A 19,534-nucleotide genomic window follows, 5' to 3' on the forward strand; every position below is an offset into this window, starting at 1 on the left:
ATTGTTATTCTGACTTATAAATCTCTCTTTTGAATTGAGTTCATTTTCCCTTGCTGGTTAACTTTTAAACCAGCACAAGAATACAGAACTCATTTCAAATAGTGGTGTCTTGGCCAGAAGTGCTTATTAGCAACTGTAAAATGATAATATTATATTTGGTATTTTGGTAGTAGAAATATTGTAGAAATACTATAGGGACTTCTACTGTTTGATATGTGTCATTTATTTTTGTACCTTACCTTTACTAGCAATAATGAGTCCTTTAGGAACAGTGACGTTTCAGAAGGGTTGAGTGATAACCTTGAACATAAAGTGAACTGTAAAGGAGATACCAGTTTACATATATCTATCAGTTAAAGAGTAGAGTCATTCACCTTTCCTGGATAGCACTGAAAATGTATGAAAAGTCAAAAAAATGGAAATACACAGGCCAAGAATCACTGGCTTTTAGAACACTCCCAGGAAGGAGATTTTCTCCTAAAAGGCATTATTTTAGTATTCTCATATCGGTTACAGTTATTTAAAATAACGTGTTTGTGTCAGTTTTGCACTGAAGATAGATTTTCTTTAACTGTCTACAGGCAAAACTGTTAAAACAAATCAATTCTTATCCTTTTTTTCCCACAACTTGATTTTTGTGAAGCATCGTGTTTATGCAATTCATTCAGGTCATGTGTTTTCCAACTGCATATTTTTCCCTGCTTTGTAGCTTTGGAGTTGTTTTGTTGTTGTTTTTTCAAATATCTATAAAGCAGTAGCTAATTCTACTTTCTCTAGCACACATAGACTCATTTAGCAAAATGAAAGGAAAGATTTAATGAACAATCTAGAAAACACTGACGCATCTTTTGAAAATTAATTCTGGTTTGTAAGTTATGTTTAGATCTTTGAATCTTCTCTACCGTAAAAAGAAACAAGGAAAAAGCTCTGAATATGTAATTACTATTACTATTATAATGACTTAGCCTTAGAATGTCAAAAAGCTTTCCAAGCATTAACTAATGGAAAGAATCAAATGATGTTGCATTCTAGCTGCAATGTTATTAGGTGATGATTTTTTTTCTTTTCAGTAACTTAATGGATTTTATAAATTATCTAATTAGACCTGTAATATGCAATTCAAAACCACTTTATTTCCATACAGATATACAGTTCTTATCATAATCATGCATAAAAATAAATATTCCAGAGACACAATATTATTGTGCTGTATAAATTCCTACAGTTTAATGTTCTTTTTATTCTAGGAATTATGAGAAGAATGTAGTGTCCTTTAAATAATTTTTTTAGAAGTATTTTGTTTTACGGAATGTGTAGTTTTCATGGTGTCAATATTCCTTAGTTGTTCTTTTTTTGTTTTGTTTTGCAGGTTGGCTTCATGAGCTAGGAAAGCGTATCGAGTCTCCTTACTATGAGAATAATACACTAGGAGGCCCATCAATCAGAAGTGCCTATATAGCTGCCCTGTATTTCACTCTTAGCAGCCTCACCAGTGTTGGGTTTGGAAATGTTTCAGCCAATACCGATGCTGAAAAGATCTTCTCCATTTGCACAATGCTGATTGGGGGTAGGTACATATGCTAAATGCCATGTAAAATGTTTTTTGGGGGTAGAAACAGGTAAAATAGCTGAGATTTTGCCAAATTTCTTTTATAAAAAAACACAGCAGAAAGTTTAACAAGTTTAGTTTAAAAGAGCAAAGCAAGGAAATAACTTTGTTTGGTTTACACTATATAAGCTCTCTTAGGAAGATATATTTATATATCAGTTCAGTTATGGTGACAAAAGACGGTGTCACACAGTAAAATGCAAACTCACATTATTGACAGTGAGAATGGCCCAGGCGTGTGTTGCGGATTTTGGTCACGTGGCAGGCACTTTTCTGGTCAGCTGGGTATTATGTGCATGTCAGCTCCAGTTCGGTCCCCACAGCAGTCCTGAGAACGGCGATGAGGGAAGGTGGGCAGCTCACAGGGCAATGCGTCTGTGAGCTGGTGTGTATCCACATCTGAACAACCAGAACAGAGAGAAGGCTGGGGAGGCAGGACAGAGCCAGGAAGACTGGTGAGCATTAGGTGACTCTACCATAAACAAAAAAGCAGTTCAATTGTCATTGGTAATCATTTGATTCAGATTAGAATCAGAGTGCAATGTTTTTCTCATATTGAAGCTCTTAGCGGTATTTTTATTTATGTTAATTATCTAGTTGTACTGCTGAGGAAAGTCATAGGCTCATTCATGGTTCCTTTCTTTCTGCTGAGACACCTGGGTACAATCAGTGAGCTGGTAGCACCTGCAGACCTTTGTAAGCCACGACCACTAGAGAAAGTACCTGCAGATCTCTCTTTCCCCCAAAAATCAGCGGTGCTGTTTTGTAATGTGTACATCATACAGCTCAAAGATGTCACAGAGGGCATGAAGGGTAAAAGCAAATTACCACTGGAGTACTGCCTCCTGCCTCCCTTTTTTTTCTGCTTGCCTAGTTATTCTAGAAATACTAGTAGGTATTTCTCCAGGGCTAGTCAGTAAAGCCCAGGTTGTCAGCTGGTTGTCAGCTTTGCAGAATAAATTTTCATGGTCAAAAATAAATTGGCAATTTGACACTTGAAAGCAAGCGAACAAGATGAATGACCTGTAAACTGTATTTGCAGCATAAAGTGGTATAAAAGTTGTTCAATTAATTATTGTCATTTCCCTAAGTCATGAAAATGAGTGGCAATAATATAATGAATCATCCAAGAATGATATAATTTTGATTTTGACAATGTCACAAAACCACAAGAGCTCATGAATCGCTCTTGCTGGTAGCATAAAATGATAACATTATAGTTTTGAAATACTCTGTGGTCTCTCTGCTTTGGGGCTTTCACTACATAAAATCAATTGGAATGAAGGAAGGAGTTTTCATTTCTGTCAAGAAATCAAGAGATGCCCTGTATAAGGTAATGATGAATATTTAATACTCTTTGATTTGACAGAGCTTTCATAAACTTAATAGAGTCGAACTTAAAGTATCTTATGCATTTATTTAATTATAGCAATTTTATTTTCATTTCTTGTATTATTAAGTAATAGCGATAATATGCCTGTGCTCTGAATAAATTGTGAAGAACTAGTCGACTGAACGTAGTAAGAGGGAACTGATGACTGAAAGACGAAGTTACTCACAGGCAAGCAGGTAAAAGAATAGTTTTATATCTGTGAGGGTCCAGTGAACAAGATACATCCAGGTAAAAGAGCAGAGCAGGTTGATCTCCAAGTATTTTCTTGAGGAACTGTATTTTAGATACTGTTGAGGAAAATCAGTAGGGCAAAGAAACTTGAAGGAGTTAGCATTGTACAGTGCAGATTGGTGAGCATGCCTCAGAAAACTGTTAGGAATGAAGTACTAATCTGAAGGACATAACACCATTTCTTAAAACATGTTTTAGGCTACTGTTTTCGCTGATATTTAATTTTAAAATTCCCTAGTGGAAAGTGATATTTTGAGAAAAATTTATGTAAGTTTTTTAGAGTTTTTGATAAAGTCATTAGTTATGAAATTTCATAATAGATAGGGTGAGTTAGTTAATCAGTAGTCTTTCTGTACTTCTTTAGTGTTTGTCACTGCAAATTGAAAGAATGAAGTGAATTTACTACAAACTTAAAGAAAGGTGAGGAAAGAAAAAAAGCATTAACAAAAAAATAACTTATAGTATGCCTTTTTGATTTTTACTGGCCTCCGGGTATTAATTTCTATTTTGCATGAATTTGAAATTTAAATTTATAACAAGTAATATTTTGAAGATAAAACATCTTGCTATATATGGTATTTCTTCTTAAGTTGGAAAGAAAATTTACTTATTAAAATTTATCTAGAATTCCTAGGATACCCAGTATCTGTAAAATACTAATCAGATCTGTCCTCCAGTAGATGATCATACCATGTTTTGTCCTGTATTCTCCATGTTATTTCAGCAAATAATGTGCAGCTTTGTATTTAAGAGATTGAAGGCCCACTATGGTAGCTTCAGTCCTTTTTGGGATCAGAGGTGTTCCTCTGCTCCCTAAGCAACAAAAATGTAATTTAGAATATCCATTAAAATAAAGGCCACTTTATTTTATGAAATATAGTTCCTAGAATTCTACAGAATGAAGTAATAGATTTCTTACAGAAGGTAGGGTGAGCCTGTGATTATTTGATAAAGAAATCTAATGCCTGTCACAGTCAAGAATAGCTTGTCATCATAAGTAGCAGTTACCTTCGAATGTATATAGGCAATGACAGATTCTACCTTAATAATAAAATTTTAGATTATATTTCTGCCTATAATAACATCACAGAGATGTCTACACTGTCCAGCTCCCAACCTTAGAGCCTTCTGATAGACTTACATCACATGTGATTCTTACATATGCATCCATACACCACCTAATGCTTTATTGCTCCCCCCCTTTTTAACCTGATCATTGCATCCTTAAAGAGGCTACACTATTTCCTTAACCTATTTAAATGTGTTTGGATTAATTGTTCAGCCACAGCTGTCATATTTCTACTATGATATGCTGTACCTAGCATTACACCATGCCCTCACATTTTGTTGCTCAGGCTTCTGACATTAATGACACAGAAATTCACTGTACCAACATGAACAACACCTAGTTGATCTAGATGATTATTCTTAGAAATAAATTTCCAGTTATGCTTACTTTCCTTTCTGATATTCATACCTGATCCATTTCTGCCCTATCTACACTTCAGTTTTTTGTCTGTTTTTCTGCACCCCCTCCACAGTAAAGACATAGATGTTGTTACTAGCTCCTTTGTGCTTTATTCAGCCTGTAAAAATTTTCTAACACTTCGAACTAAAGAATTTTCTATCTGTTTCTAACATTTAAAAGTGCATCCTTATCTCCGTTTCCCCTTGTCCCTTCCTACTCACGTTGGAATTCTGTAAATTGGCATACAAGGTCAACAGCTTGTTTGTCTTGTTTATAAACCAATTCCTTTGCCACTTCAAGGAGCCTGTCTGCTTTCTTTCGAAAAGCACTATAAAGATAGATGTTCCTTTAGAGAAATAATCGAGCTCTTTAGTACTTTTTTTAATAAAAAATTTGTACACATCTATATTCTATACATCAACTCAATATCACATGACAGACAACCTAGCAGTGATTTTTCCAACTCATAATCAGCAAGCACATTTCTGCACAGACAAACCCAGATGACCTGTGCCTGTAAGCATTTCTTCAATTTCGTTTCTGGTCTTTTTATTCCCAAGCCAGTATCTAATTGCAGACAAACTCTAGGATGTCAGAACTTTCTGATAAACGATTTCTTACTATATTTGACCCTCTAAAACAACATAAAAAATCAGATTGTCTGTCTGAATGTTTCTTTTAACCTGAACTTCTTCCTTACAATAGGGTTTTTTTGACTTTTTTTTTTTAATATCTTATTACCCAGAATATGATACATCTCTAAATGTTATATGCAACTTCATTCCACTACACATAGTCCCCAGTAGTATCGGGGTTTTTTTCTATGGGTGCTCTGAAATCTACTACATTCTATGTAGTTTCTAACTGACTGAGTTAATTTTCATACTGATTATTTCTTCCTGATTATTCATTTCCTGAGGATACCTGCCTGCATATGTTCCTTCCAGTACCTGAAGGGATACTACAAGAAAGATGGAGAGAGACTTTTTGTGAAGGCTTGTATTGATAGGGCAAGTGAGAGTGGTTTTAAACTGAAAGGGAATAGGTTTAAGTTAGATATTAGGAAGACATTCTTTACTATGAGAGTGGTGAGGCACGGGAAAAGGCCGCCCAGAGAAGTTGTGAATGTCCCATGCCTGAGGTGTTGACGGCCAAGTTGGATGGGGCTTTGGGCAACCTGGTCTAGTGAAAGGTGTCCCTGCCCACGGCATGGGGATTGGAACTAGATGACCTTTAAGGTCCCTTCCAACCCTGGCCGTTCTATGAGTCTATGATTCTGTGATTCTATGATTTTATTACTATGTTTTCCTTTTTTCTTAGACTACGAACTTTATTTGACTTTTGCTTGGTACCTTGACAGATAGAATCAGATGTTTTTCTACCCTGTTCCATGACTGTAACTGCTAATGTCTCAAAAAAGAGAAATGAATAATCATATTAATCCTAGTGTATATTACTCATGGAATCTTATATTCAAAAGCTTTATTATATCTCTCAATCAGGAAATTTGCTTTCTGTGAAGATCCTGTTGATTTTCTGTGTTATGTTTTAGCTATCAACAGATTACTCCACTTTGTACATAATTTCTGTGTTCTCTAGCTCTGATGCATGCCTTGGTGTTTGGCAATGTGACTGCCATAATTCAGAGGATGTACTCCAGATGGTCCCTTTATCACACAAGAACCAAGGACCTGAAGGACTTTATACGGGTCCATCACCTGCCACAGCAGCTAAAGCAAAGGATGCTTGAATATTTCCAAACCACGTGGTCTGTCAATAATGGAATTGATTCCAATGAGGTAACCAAATGAGGGAGTTTTTGTGTTGGATGGTATGAACTTAGAGTCAAGAAAAGGGGTAATATTTCTTTTGTGATTATGTGTTTTGTGTTAAAACATCAAATCATACATTAAAATTCAAATTCCTTCATAATTCTCAAGTGCTGAAGAGGCATTAATCAGAAACTTTTTGGATGATGCCAGCAGAAATGCTACCGTGAGCGGTTCTGTATTTCTGTAAACAAAATATCAACTAGAGGTTTTAGGTCTTCTTTAAAGGGGGAACTTTGATGCCCTTTCCTCACCTCCTTCATTTTATTCTTTGCAATACTGCAAACAAGTGGTTTAGCCTTAATTTTTGTGCTATTTATTTCCCTATATTTTAAAATTTTGCAGAATGTAACATAAGAGTGAAATCAAAAGACAGATTTCTAGTGGTGTCTTTCTTTGCTTGTTTTAAATTGCTTATCAAGGTTGTGTGTTAGTATACTCCAGGAGAAATAACGACTTCTCTCTGCTGGAGTGTTACTTGAATGTAGCACTCCCTTCAGATTTCTTGTTATCTGTGTTATGAAACTCAGTGGTCTCTAAAGATAATGTGGAAATAAGCAGAAAAATTTGGATTTGAGAACATTCTTTTCCTGCTAAATTCTTTCTATTTTGTGCACAGCACAAAGAATGGGATGTTCAACAGCATCCTAGCAACAGAAGGAGCTTAGTAAGATTCAAAGGTACAAAAATCACTTAGATGTCAAAGCTTTCCTAGGTGTGGTTAATGATCACCTTCAGCTTTTGTACCTTTTGTACCTTTAGTTGCACTGAAAGTGAGTGAAAGTACTGCTGTACTATAACTGCAGCTCCTCATTATTTGCCTCCTGTGGACAAAGTGCCTTGTCTAAGCCCACTTGGTCAAGTGTTGGCTGATTACATGGCTTAGATGCCACACCCCCTCAAACTACAGACAAAACTATGTTTGTGGGCTTGCAGCTTGAAAGGAGAAGTAGGAAGACTTCATGGTCTTTTAGTTTCCATAGGTTCTTGCGTTGTTCATTCACTTTGTGGCCATTTCTTTCCCACCCCTCCTTCAGTGTCCAATTACATTATAAAAAAATGCAAAAAAGAACAACAAAACCCCACAAATAAATCAACAAACAAAACAAACAAACAAACAAAAACCAAAACCATCTTGTAGGTTTTTTTAGTTATTCCTCTTTCAGTGCTTTTACCATAGAAGAAGCAACATTGTGTATTGATGAATTTTATAGAAGCATATTAAAGAAAATCTAAACTAAGTTCATGTTTGTTTTGAACAATCTACTGTGCTTTCTGAGAAGAACTTGGACAAGTTTAAATTGTGCATTAGAGGGAATTCCTACACACAGTCTGTTGACCTTTTTTTCTGTTTGCTTTTTTTGTTGGTTTGGGGTTTTTTGGGTTTGTTGTTGGTTTTTTGTTTGGTTGGTTTTGGGTTGGTTTTTTTTTGTTTTTTTTTTTAATAAAAACATTTATTTATTCACATTTTTCCTGGAATTTATCAGTGTAAAGATTCATTAAGGCATACCACATGTCTCATCAAGGGGATAAGAAAAATGAAAGGGAAGTATTTGCATCAGTATGACACATATAGCACTACCAAATCAGGTCACTTCTGTAAAAGTGGAAACAAATTATTTTACACTTTTTCTCTTTTCACCCTTTTTTTTTCTTGACAGCTTTTAAAAGACTTCCCAGACGAGCTGCGTTCAGACATCACCATGCACTTGAACAAGGAGATTTTGCAGCTCTCCCTTTTTGAGTGTGCCAGCCGTGGTTGCCTCAGGTCTCTGTCTCTGCACATCAAAACGTCCTTCTGTGCTCCTGGGGAATACCTCCTCCGGCAGGGAGATGCCCTGCAAGCGATCTACTTTGTGTGCTCAGGTTCCATGGAAGTCCTGAAGGACAGCACGGTGCTGGCGATTCTCGGTATGTTCACAGTCATAGATTCAAAGAGGAAGAATGGTCCCCTAATGTAGGAGGACCTTCACTACTAACATGTGGCTTAGTTTGTCCTAGTAGCCTGACGAGAAAGAGTTGGTTTAATTTTACTATTCCTATTCTATGGACATCCTTTTTTTTTTTTTTTAGTTTAAATTTCCTTATTTTTTTCCTTAGGAGCTTTCAATTGCTGGATTGTTAGCTATGCAATATTTCATGTGTATCCTGATTTTCTTATATTTATTCTCTCTCCTTTCATGTAAAGAGGTACTTGCTAGCTTTTGACACAAATTGCTACTTTCAGCTTAATTTGATAATGGTATTGACAACTCAAAGAACATTGGTTATCAGTTCCCAAAGTTTCATGAAAATTAGTGGCTGGACAATCCTCCCACTAATGCTCCCAGATGAAAGAAAGCAATATGAGCCTGCTGTCAGTCTTTGTCACATGCGTGTGAACACCCCTTGCAGTAAAGCCATGTGGTAAAAAACAAGAATTGTTGGCTCTGCTCCCCAGAGCTACTTCTTCATGCTAACTGCTGGCTGCAGTCGTCTGGGTATATTAGAACAGAGAAAGGCCAGAAGTTCAGTTCTAATAAATTTTGTTTAGCTGTTGCCTGCAAAATGACTGTTTTGACTTATTGAGTTTTAAGCAACTCTATCTGTACATTTCTGTGATTTGCCTCAATCTAATGCCTACTAAAGATATTCTCTTTATCTTCAGCTAAAGGATGATTAGACTTGTCTGAGCTAGGGTTTATAATGTGTTTTGGTAAAGTAAAATACAACATTTTCCTCTAAAAGTAGAGAATTATTTTATTATGATTTTAATGTCTCTTTAGATTTAAATGTTTTCTTCTTTCTCATAACTTTTAATATTCTTATAAAACAGAGTTAAAAAGAACATTTCCTTTTTTGCTTTCCTTCCTGTATTGTGGGATTGGACTAGGCTGTTGATAATGGAAGCTTCTGGTCCTCTGTAATTTAATTTCCTTAATTTTACTAGCATGCGTTTGATTGGTGTTTTTTCAGAACATAAATGTGATACAGGTCCCATTTGTTTCAGAACTCTTTAATTCTATTAGATTTACAGTCCATATCACTCATCACTAATTTGTTATCGGTAAGTTTTAGAATCTCTTGATTTCATTGGATCACATAGGTCAAAGATATAAAATATGGCTTAATAAAAAACTTAAGCTTAAAACCAGCAAAACATCAAGAGCTACCTCCACTGGAACTATAATTTCATTAATGATTCCATCTTCAGGCACTTCTGAAAATGTTAATGAAAACATTGTTGTGTAATGGTGACAATCAAAACAATAAGAAAGAGATTAGTGGATTTCTGAGAGAAGTTAATGAAATCATAATGAAAATACGTAAACATAACACAGTGAAATAATGTTTCATTACAGTGAATGGGAGCTTCATCATTTAAACCTAATTAACACCAGCAGAAGGTGAATGCATCAAAAATGTAGGTCCCTATGAGAAATCACGCTGTCTAAATCCAAGAGAGCAGTTTTTTTCTCTGATGCTGCTGGGTTACTTGCAGTTCCCAGAATATTTAATAATTCTGTCCTGATTCTAATTCTAGTGGATTAGTTTTTGTTTACTGAACCATTCTCACTAACAAGCAGTGCCGCAACAATTCAATGAAATGCTCTCATTAAATATATGTTTGGTTCCTCTTGAGGCTATTACTTTACATGTAATTATGATGGTTAGGATATATTTTATAGCAAAATATGTTTTAATGCGACTTATGTACTGTTTGAGCATATATCTTCGATTTGTAAAAAATATTAGCCATAAGTTATTTTAAAAATATCCATAATGAGGACATATAACTTTGACTGCATGTCCCAGCTATATTAACAAACAGATATGTCTGTAGAAATATTCATATATGTTTGTTTTCTGATTTAAAAAAAATAAAAAAAAGATACTAAGAATAACTGAAATGATTGTTATGTAACAAATGTTGACATTCAAGGTACAGTAATTTTACCACTTCATTAATTCTACATGAAGCTTTTGGTTACTACCTACAGACTGCTACACGATTGTCATTTGAAAAGGAAACATACATTAGCATTACCAAATCAATTGCAGTGTCTTTCAGGCTGACGTTATTTCATCAAACACTATAACTACAATCAGATAAAAATCTAATATTTTTCCAAAATATTTATGCATTATTGATACTAATACTGTTTGTGTGTCTAAAAAGTTTCTAATTAGGATGGTTTTAGTATATTTGAAATACTTTTTCACTTGTCCACATTAACAGCCAGCAATAGATTAACATCACAAGCCCTCTGCTTAATATAAACAAGGAAATCTAAGGAACTGTTGATATTTACAGTAAAGTGAAAATATGTATGACTGCTTAACTTTACACTATATTTTGTTATGTCAGCAATACATCGTGTGATGAGCAATTATAAATGTTATTGTTACCTATCAAGTTTCCCTTACTCAGACTGGTCTAAGCTCATACCAGTTCTTATTTATACTAATTGAGATTTTTAAGAGACCCCAAAGTAGCAATAATGTATGTATATTCCTAGCATAAAAGAAAATCCTGGGTTTATGATAAGATCTTTTGAGAAAGTTGTTCAAGCTCTCTGTAAATAGAAAACATGGTATTTTAAAGTACTAAAAAAGTGATATTTTAAAGTATAAAACTATCCTATTTAACAAGCTTCAGGGATAGTTGACTGTTTAGTTTAACTTACCCTTCAAGATCACCATTTCCTGTGTAATATGCAGTTGGAATCACTGCTGGGTGGATTTTCATATTTGACTGTCTTAACTTATTAATCACAGAATAATGTAAGATTGCCAGGGACCTTTGGAAGGTACCCAACCTAAACCTGCTTAAAATGGCTGATTTAGCTCAGCTTTCTCAGGGCCATGTGCAGGCAAGTTTTGAACATCTCCAAGGCTGCTAGCAATTCCACAGCGTCTCTAAGCAGCCTGTTCCACTATTTGACCAGCCGCATCATGATTTAATTTCCTGATTTATAATGAGAATTTCATTTGTTACAACCTATGCCCAGTATCTCTCAGTACCCTGTGCACCCTGAAGAGAAGTTTAGCTCTGTTTTCTGTACACTTTTCTGTTAGGCTATTGAAGGTAATATCCTTCCTTTGCCTTCTCTTTGTAAGGTGGAACTATACCCAGTTTTTTGAGTCTATCCTTGTACATTGTGCTCTTTAGTCTCTGATCATCTTTGTAGATGATCTTCTGGACTTACTCTAACATGTCAATATTCCATCTTGTACTGGGAAGCCCAAAACTGGACACAGTGCTCCAGATGTGGTCGTCAAGTGATATACAGAGGGAAGCAGTTACTTCCTGGGACTTGATGGCTGTATACTTGCTAATGCTGCACAGGAGGTTCTTGGACTTTGTTGCAAGGACATATTTTTTGGCTCATGTTCAACTTATCCACAAGGACCTCCCGGTCTTTTTCTGCAGAGCTGCTGTCCAGCTGATCAGTCCCCAGTTCATACTGCTGCAGGGAGGTTTTTCATCCCAGGTGTAGGACTTGGCATTTGGTTTTGTTAAACTTCTTGATGTTCCTATCAGCCATTTTGTCTTTTTTTGAGGTCCCCCTCAATAGCAGCTTTGTCCTTCACCATATCGACCACTCCCCCAAATTTGGTATTGCCTATAACTTGCTAAGAATGCACTCCATCACACTCTCCAGGTGTTTAACAAAGACCATCTGTGTCAACTTTTGTGGAGGACTTCTGGTTCAAGGACTGAACTTTGGAATTTATACCTCAGATCAAATGTCTATGGAAGCTTTTCCTTATAAAATTTTTGTGATCTTCAGTATATGGTGACTTGTAGGTTTTAATACATCGAGTATTCTAAGGCAGTCTTGCCCATAAATGGAAATACAATGGCTTCTATACATCATGAAGTACAGCTGTGCAGCCATAGTTATCATAGATTTTGAATGTTGTGCAATCCAAATTCTAAGTAGAAGGGTAATTTGAATGGTGATCTACACTTACTTGTGTAATTGTTAAAATGCTATCTTAACAGCTGCCTGTTTTAACACACACACACATACACACAAAACCCCTATGACAGCTATTTTGAAAAACAAAATTGCACTTGCTATTTGTTACTAGTGTAAATCTGCATTTTACACATATCTACTTTATTGCCCCCTTAAATCAGCTAGTTACCTTTCTGGAAATTAGTTTGTACCTCAAATTAATTGCATATAAGGTTGCAGCTGCAAAAAAACCCCCAAAACAATAAAAAGAAGGATATTAGTCTAAGATCCTTTAGAATGTTACTAATTAAAGAATGCAGTAGTAACAATGGAATTTCAGGATATATTAAACATATTTATGATTCAAAAAAGAAGTAAAGAATTTATGCTTTGAAGATAATTATTTTTGTATTCTCTTTTAGGTAAAGGAGATTTAATTGGAGCAAACCTCTCCATTAGGGATCAAGTTATTAAAACAAATGCGGACGTTAAAGCTCTAACATACTGTGACCTCCAATGTATTATCCTCAAAGGTCTCTTTGAAGTGCTCGACCTTTACCCAGAGTATGCTCACAAGTTTGTTGAAGACATACAGCATGATCTCACATATAATCTAAGAGAAGGCCATGAAAGTGATGTAAGTATCTTTAAAGGTCTCTGCAGTTATTGCTACCTTTAAGATGTTTCTCATACTTTACTAATTTCTTATAATTTTGACACAGTAAAGACATAATGTACAGATTTTGTTAAAAGGGCTGCTCATTCCGTTTGTTTGATAATTCAGACATTACCTACGAGTTGTTTATCAATGGGTCAGATCATAAACATTGAACAAGTTCTCTGCTTCTCATTTTTCCATAGAAAACCTCATCCGTGAAAGAATACTATCCTTTAATATTTTTTTCATTTTTTTGCTTATGTTTAAAACAACTCATATAAATCATGTGTCTAAATAAAGGTATTTCACTATACCTTTTCTAGAAGCTCATGTGCCAGCCTAATGAACATTCATTTTATACATCGATTAACACTTGGTAGTTAAGGATGTCATCACACACACTCAAAATGAGAAACAGTTATTTCTCATACACTGCAATGAAGATGTGTTTTTCCATGTAAATGAGTACTTAAATTCAGGAAAAAAAAAAAACACAAACAAAAAAAAACAACCAAACAAAAAAATCCAACAAGAAATTCCAGATAAAGTACTCCTGGAAGGCTTCAGTACAGACTTACTAAAGTACTTTCACTGATTTTATATAGAAAATATGTATATATTCAGATTTTAATAGTGAAAAGCTTTGATGACCTCTCTTTTTCTGACTTTACCATATGAACGCACAAAGTTATAGCTAAACTTTCAGGCTGGTGTTTAACAGTTCAGCTATTTGTCTTTGTATTCTGCTTCTCTTTACACACAGAGAGAAGTTACATTGAAAGAATATGAAAGGACACTAGGCTACTATCCAGATAGGGGATGAAGGTAATGCCAAGGAAGAGTGCACCAAAGTCCTTTTCAGTTCAAACCCCCAATGAATTTGATATATGGGCTGATTTTTCTACATAAGCTTCTTACTAGGTGTCCTCTGGTGCCAGCGTTTCCACAGCAACACTCTGTTAAACCACTGTAGCCAAAAGAAGCCCATATATAAATGCAAACTTCTGAAGAGGAAAATAGTCAGGACATTTCATTTGTTTGTCTCTTGAAATGTCTCCAAACTTCCTGCTGCTGAAGGCAGCAGCTGAAAGTACACATCTGTTCTGAGAGCTTGGTGATTAGTTTGTATAACCAACATATTTCCCTTGGGGAGGAATGCTTAATCTGAAAAGGAGTATAACTCCATGTAAAGATAGAGTTTGAAGCTGTTTGCATTCCCCTCTACAGTTTTGCCAAGGAACTTGGTGGATCCACACAATGTATTCCTTTGCGCTTTTCTGTATGATGGCAAGTCTTGGGATCACTATCTCAACTGCATTCAGCTTTTATAAATTCAGGGACCACTCTTCCCAATTAGAGTCAGTTGGGTGATGTACAGACTCTCCACTGAGAGCAAGCTGACAGCAGCTTGAAGTTGAGTGCACAGACAGGAAAAGAACCTCTTCACACTCTCTGAGGAGAATGGGATTTAAATCAGTGCAGGACATAGCCAAGTAAATTTTCTGCTTCAAAGAAGAAAATATTTAGGGCATTTGTGAATATACACCGTATCTTGATGGTATAATTTGTTATCTTAAAATCAGAGGGAAAAAAACATCCTTACAATGAGTAGCATCCAGTGTCACGGGCAGATATAGACAACCCAAGACAAATTGCCAGTGTCACTTTCTCCTATGTCTTCCAGTTAACTGTGCCCTCCACTGGTATTTCTTTGCAGCAGAACATACCTCAGTCTTGCGCATCTGATTTCTTATCCAAGCATTTTGCTTATCAATAAGGGTAATGAGCAGGAATAAAGTGGCCAAAAATTGTTCCACCACAAAAAGAGGGCTCAACAAATGAGGGAAGATATCTATGTCAGTAGTAAGTGTGCCTGGTCAACCACTCACTCTGGTTCACATGGAAAATACCTGTCTCCATTAATATAATTTGCAAACAGAAATAATTTGAGTTGCCTGATGGTTTACTCTCAGGGAAAATTAAGAAGAAGGTTTTTAGATGTACAGCTTATGGGTATGTTACAATGACTTCTTTCTTTTTCTTTTGTTTTTGTTTGTTTGTTTGTTTGTTTTAAAAATACAACACTACTTCTTGGGAATGGTGCTATGGGAGAGTTTGGCAGCTATGACACTGTAATCTTGATTCCCTCTCCCTAATACAGGGAGATTTTACTTTTCGGAGTATTTGTGACTTCTGCAGCTTTATGGAATTTTGGGTTTGGAGAACATTTCTGTAGGTAAACAGAATTGTTGATTCCTTTCAATAAGTCTGTTTCTCACTTTCTTGTTCTTGGATGTTTTAAATTACTGTAAATTTGCAACCAAATGTGAATTTAATGCTTCTGAAAATGGATCAGTAACAGTACTTAGGGTCAGGTGAGTTGCAGGGTGAAATAGCATGAATTTCCCCACTATGATTTGTGAAGTGCCTTTCAGTCCTGACCTAAAATGTTATTGCATTTTCAGTCACAGTCCACCAAAACTACCTTTGATTGTAAAGTTCTTAACACTTTAAGCCAGCATTAAAAAGCTGAGGCTGGAGAATGCAGTCCTGGTGATTCATTATCTCCTTCCCTCCTTCCTTCTGCTCTTTGAACTGTTCATTGCACACAAAATTGAATTGAACTGAATTAAAAGTAGGGACAGAAGTCATATGTAGTTTCCAGATCCTGAAGTGTCAAAATTGGATATTTGGCACTAGATCACATAGCTTCCCTACCCACACAGAAACCTCTAGGAAAACATTTTAAATTTGTTTTCTTGGTTCATTTGCAAGTCTGAGAGTGTATATAATGATGTGCTCCATCTGCATTAAAATCCAAGTAAGGTGTAAGAGCAGAAAAGCTTGAGGACTTTCATAGCTGTGTCACTTTTCAATAAAATAAGAAGGAGATGCAACCAGATTTCCCAGTTACAAGTAGAAACTGTAGCTACCTGGTTATAGAAATATTGACAATTTTGTTTAACTAATCTTGGAAGAAAAGCTCAGATTTTAAGTAGGAAACTGGCAAATATTTCAGCCTCTAATGAGTAACAACAGATAGAGAAACAAAGACACAAAATCAGGGAGATGAAGTTTCAGTGGTTCCTCATGATAACTCATGATAGCCAGCAATTGCTAAGTGATTTATGATTATAACCATTAATGTGTATGCGGTCTGCAGTGTATCCAGTCATATTGGCAGTACTATTATGCCATTCTTTATATATTCTCATCACAGCAAGATATGAATGGGAAAAGAATTTTTATGTTCATTGTATATATTCTGACCTTTCTTCTCTTTGCTGCCTTTTGATCAATAGACCTGTAACTGTTTTTGTAGATGTATTCAATTATTTGAGGACGGTTAGAAAAAGCTAATTTGTTTGGTAGCTGGAGTTGTGACATAAAAACAATTCAGCCATTTCAACCAATTTTCCTAAGTCTGTGACTATGATGTCATAGTAAGGAAATAGTTTGCTAAGTCACGCAGATTTTGTCACATACCTCACCCCATCTATATAATTTTGCACTATATATCACAGATAGCAAATCTGGCAGGTAGTGAGAGAGTTTGATATCTGATTTGATAAAGCTAAACCCTCATAAGAAAGTTCTTAAAACATATTATACGTATATATGAAAGAAACTGGAAATTATTTTGTTATCCACCAGCCTTGGAAAATGTGTTATTTTAAAAATTTAGAGAGTAGTAGCAGCTGTTCATAACTCTGAATTATCCTATGAAGAACTCAGAATAAGTAAATGTTTGCACAATATCTTTGTGGACTTGGTAACAGTTTCTGATTATTTCTTCTGTCCATGAAGAAGCATCTACAGTGCAGACAACATTATTTAGATAAAAACAAACAAACAAAACCAACAAAAATGAACAAACAAAACAAAAATAAAACAAACAACAAAAAAAAAGACTGGTTACATCCACACTGATAAAAAGAACAAGAAGCCTCCTTGGCATCTAAGCAATCTCTCAAGCTGTAATGAAGTCCCAAAGGAAGACAAGACACATGCAGGCACAATCTGTGTCTCACTAAAGCTCTATCAATGTGTGTCATTTTCAAAAAGAAGTGATTATATCCCTGAAGAGTCAAAAATCTGTGCTTGGAGACAGGACTCGTAACTAATAGGAAACTGCTTTTCCTTTCGTGGCCTTAAAATAGTGTTCTGCCTCTTATAAAAGCTTCCCTTCGCCCTCCCTCCAAAGAAGGAGAAGCTACTCTCTTTAAAATGAAAATACTCAGTCTCTGAAGCACGGGGAAGGACTGCTTCCACCAGTGCATCGCAGTGTAAATGAAACATAATGACAAAGACTTCAGAAAAAAGTGGTAGATTCTTCCTCCAGTTGAGAACATGGAGTCACTGCAGCTTAGCCAGGCTCCTTGATAATAAAATAAATAAATAGACAAATACATTTTAAAAGGCAATCAACCAAGAAGCAATAAAAGCAAAGAATTCCCCCTTCCCTCTGAAAGGCATTGTATGACAAAATGGGGATTAATTCTTGTCCTTTGGAAAGACTGGTGTTCAGAATTTATTAAATTTTAATGAATGAGATGTGAGGAGTTTTTAATATAGTAAAGCTCAGGTTGTTATTAGCAATACCTAAGAAATTACAAGAGGTGCTCCTCATTTTCTATTGGGAAAGCTGACAACTGGCCAGATCAATTGCTTATAAAGGTGAAAACAGCTCTGAGCTTTCTGATTCATTCCAGCTAAGCATTAAGCAAGTATTTTAAAATCCTATATGTAATTCCACCTTATTTTATTTTAATTGGTTTATTTCTAGACTCTTATCTTTCTTTGGGCTAACTGGCAGCATTGCTCTTGTAGTCAGAAAATGGATAGCAAAAAATATTTGAATGCAAGCACAAAATTCAGATTAATTTCTGCCTATCCACTGTCTGTTTTTCAGCTACTAGATTACATATTTGACATACATTCATTCTTGCCTCTTTAGTCATGCTTTTTCTAGATATTCTAGTGCAGTTTGCCTGAATTTATGAATGCTACTTTCCAATATACTAATAACTCAGAAGGATTTCTTTCTATTACATATTTATCTATTATGAATCAGCAACGAAAATAGCGTGACATGATTTTTTAAATACATCTACTATCTACATAAAAAATAGTATTTCACTTTAAAGAAGAAAATAAGTTATCCTATTTGTTATTCTACAGATATTATGGAAAAAAATAAGTTAGGGTTTTGTTATAGTTGCTTTTATTCTTGGCAAGTGTTGCAAGATAAGAAAACCTGATAGAAACTTCAGTCACATAATTACTTAGTGATTTGTTTAACTTTCAAAGCAAAAAAAACCCCTTATATTTCTTGGTTATTACCTATGTGTTTATAATAAAACCTATGCACTGGAAAAAATGAATTTCCAAACCAGCTCTTACAACACTGCTATACTCAGTCACAATTCCTCTACCCGAACCTAGATTATAGCTCATTCTGTACACTGCAGGACAAACACAGGTTGTAAAATATTTTTCATAATAAATAATTTCCATAGAACATTCCCCAAATAATTCCAACCACCTTTTTAATAGAGGAGCTGGTTTTGTTAGATTATCCAGCAGCAGTGTAGGAAGAAGTTTTTTCCCTTAAAAAAGTTAAAAAGTCTTTAACATTTAGAGTGGGGTTTGATAACTTTGAGGAAAACTTGTCCTTTCTAAATAAGCTTACATGCAGTTAAGTGCCCATCTTTGTCAATAGCTTGCCTGGCAGATGATTGTGTACTATTATTGCAGGTGTAACTCACTGGTGTTTATTGTCCATGGCACAATAGGTATAAATTCTGCAAAATAAGTGACCAATAAATGGCAATTTTTGTGCTTCTATACAAGAATTATTACAAAAGGTAGAATATAGAAGTGAAGAAATCACCTAAAGCAACGGAAGTCTAGTACTCTATCTGTATGATTATTCTGGGGAAATAAAAGCAAAAGCAAAACCAAAACAGAAAAAACTGAAATAATTATAAAACTGTGAACCAACTGTTTATGATGTTTCTTTTTAATCCATATGCACATGGTTCCCGTTGTTCTAATTGTTCTCTTGGAAGCCCTAAGTGACTGATGGCTGAGCATCCACTGCTTTCTGCCTGACAGACATCATATTTTCATTTCTCCGTTGTATCACTGGATATGAGAAGGAGTCTGCAAACTTCTCAACTTCTCAGTGATTATAGTATAGGAATGAAGGTGCTCCTCGTACTGTCAGAAACTAAATTAGTCTTAAAACTCTGAACATATAATTAACTTTGAAACATGACTCCTGACATGTTCAGTGGAGTAAGTCTCTTACCTGCCTCTGTGCATGGACTATTCTCCAATTAGTGCTGCTGTGGAATACAGCTCAGGGCTTTCACATTGGACAAGCTACTCAGATTTTT

At 35.3% G+C, this 19,534-nt stretch overlaps 1 protein-coding gene across 2 annotated transcripts in view; it reads left to right on the forward strand.

Moving 5' to 3' along the window:
• KCNH8 (potassium voltage-gated channel subfamily H member 8) overlaps positions 1–19,534 on the forward strand; it is a 179,983-nt gene that overhangs the window by 129,989 nt on the left and 30,460 nt on the right. For both annotated transcript variants that reach the window (XM_027675368.1, XM_027675369.1), the window contains exons 8-11: positions 1,370–1,567; positions 6,301–6,500; positions 8,192–8,441; positions 12,898–13,112. In XM_027675368.1, the coding sequence (XP_027531169.1) occupies positions 1,370–1,567; positions 6,301–6,500; positions 8,192–8,441; positions 12,898–13,112 (863 nt within the window). The remainder of the gene's footprint in view (positions 1–1,369; positions 1,568–6,300; positions 6,501–8,191; positions 8,442–12,897; positions 13,113–19,534) is intronic.

This window comes from Neopelma chrysocephalum, unplaced genomic scaffold, assembly GCF_003984885.1.
Source record: "Neopelma chrysocephalum unplaced genomic scaffold, ASM398488v2 Primary Assembly neopelma1_26, whole genome shotgun sequence".
NCBI lineage: Eukaryota > Metazoa > Chordata > Aves > Passeriformes > Pipridae > Neopelma > Neopelma chrysocephalum.